Raw genomic sequence first — 9,373 nt, 5'->3', positions numbered from 1 at the left:
TAAGTCGTTCATAAATAAGTGATCGGCATCAATTGACAGTTGCAGGTGGTGGTGGCGGTGGTGGTGGTGGTGATGGCGGTGGTGGCGGTTGGAAGCCAAAAACAGGATGATCGCTAGGTATGTCCATAATGTTCTTTAATTGTTGCAAAAACTCGTGTCGTTCATTTCTTACATCTTCAAGAATCTCATTTCGTATTGTTTCTCGCATATTGGCAACACGATCTTCAACTATTTTCTCAACTTGGTGGTCTGATTTCTTTTTATTAGGGGCGGGTCCTAATCCAGGTATATGACCACATCTCTCATTACCCAAAACATCGGCAAGAATTTCATCCTCCATTACTTCTTTGTTATTCTCTTGATGTTGTCGCCTTAACTCATCCATTCGTTCCTGTAATTTTAAAACAAATAATGTTAGAAGAAAATTATACAATATAATTTGGTAAAATATAATAAGTAAAGACATACATATTGTGTCTTTGTTTCCTCATTACACCAACAATTTTCTACATTCCAATGGGTACCCCTAGTAGCTCAATTTCCGCAACATTGTTAACTGAAGACTATTAAAAAAAAAAAAAAATTTATTAGTATAAATATTGAAGAAAAAAAAAGTCATTTATGTCTTGTAAATAAACTTACTCCTTTTGTTCGATGTTGAATAAAAGACTTGGATCCACCTCGATGGTTATACAGTACTTTAGCTTTATTTTTAGCCGCTGAGACCGAACGTTTCTAAATAATTTAAAAATAAATGACATTATGTTATGTTAATACTATGTCATTAATTAAAAATATGAAAATATAAATTATACCTACCAATCATCATTGGTAATGATATTGTCACATAACCAACTTCAATCTTCATCTGTAATTCTAACATCTGTAGGTCGATTGATTCGTGGATTTTTTCCATTTTTGACAACATCTTTGTAGTGGCAATGAAGCTTTTGTCGATAATTTTTGTAATGATTTGCACAATGGCGTTCAATGACATCATACATGGTTCTTTCATTCTCAGGTTCAATGATGAATTTATCCTACATAAACACACTAAAACAATTAATATTTTATGGATAGAGAGATGTTATATAGTAGAAGAAATAATATATGAATAAAACAAGTAACCTTAATACGAGTGTGAATCATTGCCTTGTCCTCTTTTGAAACTTTGCTCCATCCTTTCACTCTGAGAGGTGCATGATTTCGTACTATGAAACCAACTTCAGATTGGAATCGTGAAGCATTGGCTCCGGTAGGGTGAAGTTCTCCGTCTCTAGCTAATATTGGTAATTTTTTTTTGTGTTAGCAACAATTTTGCTCGTGTCTTTACTCCTGTTAGGTCCACGAGCTCTTTTCTTGGGTTGGGCCATTAAAAAGGAAAAAAATCTCATAAAAACATTAGATAAATATACTAAGGAAAACTATATAAATTTAAATATTAAAAAAAAACATACCAACAGATTCTAAATCTTGTTGCTCATTTTCAGTACTTCCTCTTGGTTGTGTTGTAGTAGAAGTATTTGTTGGTTTTTATTGATCAAATCAGAGATTATGCGCAGCGGAACAACAATCAAATTGTCAGATTAATCCCATAAGATTTCTAGATCTACTTCTTCACACTCATATATATATTGAATTAAGGACAAGAATAGAAACATTACCTCAGGTCCTTCCTTGCTGCTATCTTTTCGTATGGCTGAATCCTTGAGATCTCACACCAAGATCTTCCAAAATGTTCTCAGTCACCCAAAGAACGAGTGTGGGCTCGCTATACAAATAATAGGCAATAACTATTTATCAGATATTCTCAACACATGAGATCTGATAAAGTTTGGACCTAGGTTTTGTGAAGAACAATGACCTTTGTTTTTGTCACTGATCTTTTTCTTTGAGAGAATCCTAGATATTTTTCTATCCCTGAAAACTTACGTTCTTTGAAAACTGATATCCAATATTTAATAATATCCAATATATTAAAATATTTGTTATTTTAAACAAATTCAAAATAACTAATCAGTTATCAGATTTTTGTTTAAATAATAATATTTAAATCAAATCAAAATATCTCATTATTTATTTAATATTTAAATAACTAAAATTGTGGAATCAAGAGACCAAGTCTCTCTCTTATGCGTGTAGCACAGTGCATGTGCACTGTGCCATACGTGTACCACATGCATGTGCAGGCATGTGATTTTTCCCAATTTTATTATTATTTAAATACCAAAAATCCCAAAAAATAAATTAATTCAAAATTAATTATATTTTTGTTAAATCAAATAATTAATTAATTCTTAATTAATTAATTACACATAATTAATCAATAATTATGTTTGATACATAGAAAAATATTTTACTTATCACATAAGTCCTTTTTGCCCATTTTTGTATTTGCCTTTGACAGTGATTGTTTGAGCCATTTCGGAGACCATGGACCTATAACATTAAGCTCCAATAAATTGAAACTAAATAATTAAACTCTTTAATTATAATAGTTAATTTATTAATTATGATATTACTCCACTATAAATTCAGAATTGCACTCTTTATGTTATAGATATACTTTTACAGAAATCTTTTTCTTAAGTCGTCCATTGATATAACCATCTTGCAATAGTTCAACCCTCTAATTAATTAGTTCATAAATTAGAATGGAAGAATTACCATTTAACCTTTCTAATTTACTTCTTATTCCTTAAGTACCATTAATTCACTAGTGAATAATTAATCTATAATCTAATTATAGATTTGAGCTCAAAATCATTCAGTTCCAGAATTAACCCTTAAGGGAACTAATATACGATCCGTTAGGAAAGATTAGATTCCGTATTGTTGATACATGTTCCCAGCCATCCATGATATTAAATCTCCAAAACAAAAGTCATTAGCCTCATTCTTTGAAGAGACCTTAACGAGTGAATCAAAAGATTTAATAAATATGAACATGAGTTCATGAACACTCAGGATTTAGGTTGATCTATAAATGATCATCTGTTATGATATGAATTACAAGTCTTTATTGTTAAATGGTTTTTGGATAAAGACTTTAATTCATATCGGTCCATGCCATATATAATCATATTATATAAATCACCTTTACCGAGATGTCTTTCCACATCAATAATCCGAATCTAGATTATTTGTATCATTATGATACTCAGTAAACCGTACTTACAACTCCAATTAAAGAATACCATAACTTTAATTTGTTGTTGTTGACTATTTTTATTCATTCATGTGATCTTAATTCTCTCGTACTAATACAAGATCACACCCTCAATAATGAATATGGAATTTTTATGATATTTACAAAATTATTCAAACAATAATTTAACAATCTAAATATGACAATAATAATAAACCATTGTATTTATTTATTCACAGGAAAAACAAATGTCTTTACATGCTTTTAGGACACACTCCTAACAGTATTAACTCTTGAAATAGGTAGAGGCAGAGTAGTTGCGGGGATCTCCGATGGTTGTTCAGAAGTACCCTGGATTGACGGAGTAGTATTGGGGGTCTCTAATGGAAACCGTTTTGGTGCCATTTTCCTATAAAAATTTAAATAACTAAATTTTAAGTGTTACTAAAAATTTAAAGTATAAAAAGTTATAAAATAACATAAAATAAATTACTTATGAGCTTTCATCAGTTTCATCTGTATTTGAACATTCGCCATGTTGTAATTCCTCATCGATATCCTCTACATCAGTCTCATAATCCCCTACATCATTGTCGTCACTTTCCATGACATTCGCTTCATTCAAAATTTGATCACTATTATTTATTTCGAGATTAATATGTGATGAGTTAATCTCTATCATCTCTGTGTTTTCATGGTGAAGAGGAATTTCAACATTTGTATCATCAAATGTTATTTCAATATCATTTGATCTCTCTTCTTGGTAAGCTTCAGTACAAGTATTAGAATTCTCATCTTGTGCACCTACACTTTCAAGTATTATTTCTGGAATATCCCATAAGTGGCGATGATTTACCTTATCCACCACTCTCCATTTTCTACCAAATTTATAATCTTGCAAATATAATACTTGATTTGCTTGGTCTGCAAGGATGAAATGTTCATCCTTATACCATTTCGAGCTCACATTTATGCTTGTGATATGGTATTATTGGTGTTTTCTTTTCTTTTTGGTATCAGTGTCATACCATTCACACTTAAAAAGTACCACTGGTCTAATATGTACAATAATTCTAAAATTTGTGTTATGACACCATAAAAATCACATGTATTGCCACCATGCTCACCCTCAACCTAAACACCATAGTTTTGAGCGATTCGTCCAATGTCCCAAATTTCTGTGTGATGCCGCACATCATTAACTATACATCCATTATATGAGAAGATTCATCGATCTGTCATATTTGCAAGAGCAAACATTGACTCACTAATTTCACGAGGAGATGATTTATATTCTGCAACTATCTGTAAAATTATTTAAGCTATTAGTTTTTAGTAAATTTTATACTTAATTTAACTATGTCTAAAAAATTAAAATAATAAAAAAATACTCTCTTTTTCTTTGAACCAAGACGGAAACTCTAATGCTTGAGCTTGAATAATGTCTACTAGACCTTTAGATTGCAATAATTGTCCGTGCTCACTATTAAACAATGACCTAATATAATTATTTATGAAAAATATCAAAATATATATATATATATGTGATGAAAAGAAACCATACTCAATATAAGGTTGCAACTCGGCACAATTATTTAAAATGTACCAATGCGCCTTGTTATACTCCATAGGTTGTAACTCGAGTAATTCTTTTCTACCAAGTAGTCTCGTAGGTTGATAAAAAATCGATAATGTTGATTTATTTCGTACTTCATCAAGATCCCAATTATGTTCTGGACGATTAAATCGTGTTTCAATCCTATGAAGATACATTGAACAAAATGTTAAAGCCTCATTAGCAACATATCCTTCAGAAATTGAACCTTCTGGTCGTGCTTTATTCTTGGCTAATTTTTTTCAAAAAACCTAAGAACCTGATTATGAAAATTCATTACTTGGAAAATAAATATTAAATTTTAAAATAAGATGCACACTTCAAAATATATTATTTTACCGTTCAACTGGATACATCCAACGTGTATGTACAAGACCGCCCAACTTTGCCTCGGAAGGTAAGTGAACTGCTAAGTGGATCATGACATCAAAAAATGCTGGGGGAAAAGTGGATTCAAGCTTACATAAGCATTTTACAATTCCTTGTTCTAGTGAATCCAAGTCTTCAACATGTAATGTTTTTGCACACAACTTTCGAAAAATAATGAGAGCTCAGAAATGGCAAGTAGCACATCTTTTTTCACATATGGTCGCAACCCAACTGGCAATAGTCTTTGCAACAAAACATGGCAATCATGACTTTTTAAGCCAGTAATCTTGCCTTCACTTATGTTGACATTCCTTGAAATATTTGTGGCATACCCATCTGGAAATTCGACTGACGCTAACCATTTGCAGAAGTTTCTTCGCTCAACTAATGGTAACGTGTAACATGCTTGTGGTTTAAACCATTTATCTCCTTGTTTCTTTAAGTGCAATTCTTTGTGTATGTTCATCCTTTGTAAGTCAAGTTGTGCTTTTTCAGTATCTTTTGACTTCTTGTCTATGCATAACATTGTCTTGTAAACACTTTCACAAATATTCTTCTGGATGTGCATCGCATCCAAATTGTGTCTTAACTTCAACTTTGACCAGTACTCTAACTCCCACAAAATGCATTTTCGATTCCAAATAGGCTTATTTTTTTTGTTTTTTTTTCCATCATTCACATCACACTTTAATTTTTTTTCTCTTGTGTACAACTTCTTCGGATAATTTTCCATTATCTTTTTTTGGTATTTTTCCCGGCATAAATTCATCAGCAGTATCTAACTGTTTTAAGATATCATCTTCTAATAATAATTTAGGAGGAGGACGATTCTCAATTTTACCATCATAGCGTTTATCTTTGCGCCATGGATGATCCAAAGGCAAAAAACGATGATGCCCCATATAACTAATCTTACCTAATATCGGAAACGAAGAAGCATCCACATTACAAACAGGACATGCCTTGTAGCCTTTTGTGCTCCACCCATATATTGTGCCATAAGATGGAAAGTCATTTATTGTCCATAATATTGCAGCACACATCATAAATTCTTTTTTACTCGATACATCATATGTTTTTACACCTTCTTCCCATAATTCTTTTAGTTCATCAATTAGGGATCGTAAGTAAACATCGATGTCCTTTCCTGGGGATTTGGGACCAGGAATTAATAATGCCATTATAATATTATTTTCTTTCATACATTTCCATGGTGGCATGTTGTATGGTACTAACACAACATGCCATATACTATAGCTAGTACTCATATTTCCAAATGGATTGAATCTGTCGGTTGCAATTCCCAATCTGACATTTCTTGGGTCTATTGCAAACTCTGGATATTGTTTGTCAAAATCTTTCCAAGCTTCTCCATCTGCAGGATGTCTAAGCACACCTTCATTATTTAGAAATTTTGCTTTGTGCCACCTCATTTCTTCTGAAGTATGTCGTGACATAAAGAGTCTTTGTAGACGTGGAGTAATTGGAAAGTAATGCATTTTTTTTACTAGTACATTTTTTCTCCTTTTTCCCTTGAGTTTGTATCTTGAAAATCCACAAATAGGGCATTCAGTAGCATCCTTATGTTCTTTCCAAAATAGAGTGCAATTATTTTCACATACATGAATTGTCTCATAGCCCAATCCAAGTTTGCGTAACATTCGTTTAGCTTCGTAATGAGACCTTGGTATTTTATGGTCATTTGGAAGAACTTCACGAAATATATTAAGTATCATGTCAAAAGCTTTGTTACTTAATTTATTTAGCACCTTGATATGCATCATTTTCACCAAAAATGTTAGAGAGAAAAACTTCGAACACCCAGGATATAACTCTTTCTTTACTTCTTCAAATAGTTCTTTAAATTTTGTCGGTTCGTAATGAGATTCTTCCTTTGCAATTTCTTCATCTTGATAAGTTTCAAAATTTATTCCACCAACAACATCTTGAATTGCCTCTATCATGTAGTCATCATCCTCAGAATCTACGCTATCTTCATTTATGTCGAACTCTAATTCATCAACATTGAAGCTAGAACTAGTCTTGTCCTCACCATGGAATACCCAATTTGTATATGACTTCGAAAATCCATTGACCCATAGGTATCGTTCTACTGTTTCTAATTCGTAATAATAGAAGTTCACACATTGGGTGCATGGACAACGAGTTATATTCTCGTCATTCAAGTGATCATGTGCAAGTGTAATGAAATTACTAACCCCATTGGTGTATTCCATTGACAATTTATCATTGGACCATATCCAATTTTTATCCATTATTATTCCTATACACTACAAAAAAAAAAAACCCCCACTATTAAGTGGTCACAAATTGTAATTACCCCTACTAAATATATAATACAAAATGACAATTTCAAGCTAATTGATATAGGATTTTGAGATTTTTTGTCTTCACATAATAAAATGGGATGGTTTGTTATTGTAAGTTAAGCACTTAAAAATCTAAATCTTAGTTAATAAGTATAAGCCATTAATTTATTAAAAAAAATTACATAAAACAATTAATTAACATTAAAATGATCAAACAAATAATTAAATTATATTTAATAATATGACATAAGTTATTTGGTGCTAAAACAAAAATTAATTATAAAAAAAATACATACCTTAATTTGTCTTCCACTTCTATAATTTGATATCTTCAGCAAACTATAAAAAAAAATAACAATATAGCAATATACCCATTGTTAAGTTATATAATTTTACACTTATTTTTAAAGATTATAACATGTGAATTTAAATATTAGTCATCTAACCCTTTTTTAATAAAAAATACAACTAAAACAAAATATTACATATATGTTTTGACAAACAAAATATATGAAGTGACAAAATAAATAATTAATAAAAGAAAGAAAAAATAAATTTAAACACATAAATATTTTTTTGTTATAGTTTTTAAAATATAATTAATTTAAATCATTTAATATGAAATTTTAAAATATGTGATGAAAATTTATTATGGCTAATTTATTATTTATTATTTATTACTTTTAATTTATTTACTTTATTTAGATAACTTTATTTATTTATTTATTTATTTTTTTGAATGTATTGACCTTATTTAGATGATTTTAAAACTAACGTTGTTAAAAAAAATAAAAAAATATTTAATCTAACGGAAACCAACAATTTTTGCTAAACTCACATTTATAATATATAAATATATATATAAAGTAATTATAAATTCATCATGAAAAACACAATTAACCCAAATTAATTATAATAATATGAGACATAACAGATTATACAAATTTAAATAAAAATAATCTCTCATTAGTTATTAAATCCACAAATCACTCACTATAAAACATAATTTCGTAAAATATCTAACACTAATCAAATAACAATTATTAAGCGTAAGAACAAAATATATGACTTAATCTTTTTTAAGTATATAAAACTTCAATCATTCAATATATACACTCAAACGAGTTAAAATAATAATAATATAGATTCAAGCACAATAAAATAAGAATCGTACTAAAAACAAATGAGACACTAGTCACTACTACCACAAACATCAATTTTGACCAAAAACAAATTTTCAATTTCAAATAGACTTAAATACCAAATGGTCTCCAATACCAAAATATAAATACATTGATTTAAAGATTTATTTGGAAACAAAAAATAAATGATTACAAAGAGAAAGAATATACTATCTTGAAGCTTGATATCTAAATCTCAAACTTTTTGACAAATTAATGGAAATATATTTTGATTTAAAATTTGAAGAAAAAAAAAGTTGTTAGGCTCCGTATAAAGAGAATTTAATGATGTAATAAATATAAAAGATATACACAAGAATACAAATATAGTATTTGGTTATATTAAATTTTGACTAAAAAAACTATATATATATAATTTATAAAAAACGTGTCAACATATAAATTTGTCAAAATAATAGGTCATTTATATATTTACTTTACTAAAAAAAAATCAAAATATATAAGGAATATAATCGTATATTGAAATTGAAATCATTTTATAATTGTATCAAACATTTTGTTTAACAATATAAACATGATATACATATCAAACATAACTGAGTTAGTTTCCAATAAGTTTCCCACTTGGGAAGTTTTCAATCTAAATATTTTCTAACTCATTTAATTCATTTTTTTCTCTGAATATTTAATTCAAATTTACTAGTTACGAATACAAGCAAAATAAAAATTAAAAATTGTGTATTTGTATGTTAAACACTAAAAAACCTAA

At 29.1% G+C, this 9,373-nt stretch overlaps 1 protein-coding gene across 1 annotated transcript; it reads right to left on the bottom strand.

The window, feature by feature from the left end:
• Positions 1–5,812: 5,812 nt before the first annotated feature.
• Positions 5,813–7,408, bottom strand: LOC133800307 (uncharacterized). Its single transcript, XM_062238280.1, has one exon. The coding sequence runs from the start codon at positions 7,406–7,408 to the stop codon at positions 5,813–5,815; it is 1,596 nt and encodes a 531-aa protein (XP_062094264.1).
• Positions 7,409–9,373: the final 1,965 nt, after the last annotated feature.

The sequence above is a fragment of the Humulus lupulus genome, chromosome 1 (assembly GCF_963169125.1).
Source record: "Humulus lupulus chromosome 1, drHumLupu1.1, whole genome shotgun sequence".
Lineage (NCBI taxonomy): Eukaryota > Viridiplantae > Streptophyta > Magnoliopsida > Rosales > Cannabaceae > Humulus > Humulus lupulus.
Note: the sequence above shows the minus strand (reverse complement) of the source record. Positions and strands in the feature narration are given on the sequence as shown.

Excerpts from the sequence above, each read along its gene's own strand:
- LOC133800307 (XM_062238280.1), bottom strand. The coding sequence starts at position 7,408 with ATGGATAAAAATTGGATATGGTCCAATGATAAATTGTCAATGGAATAC.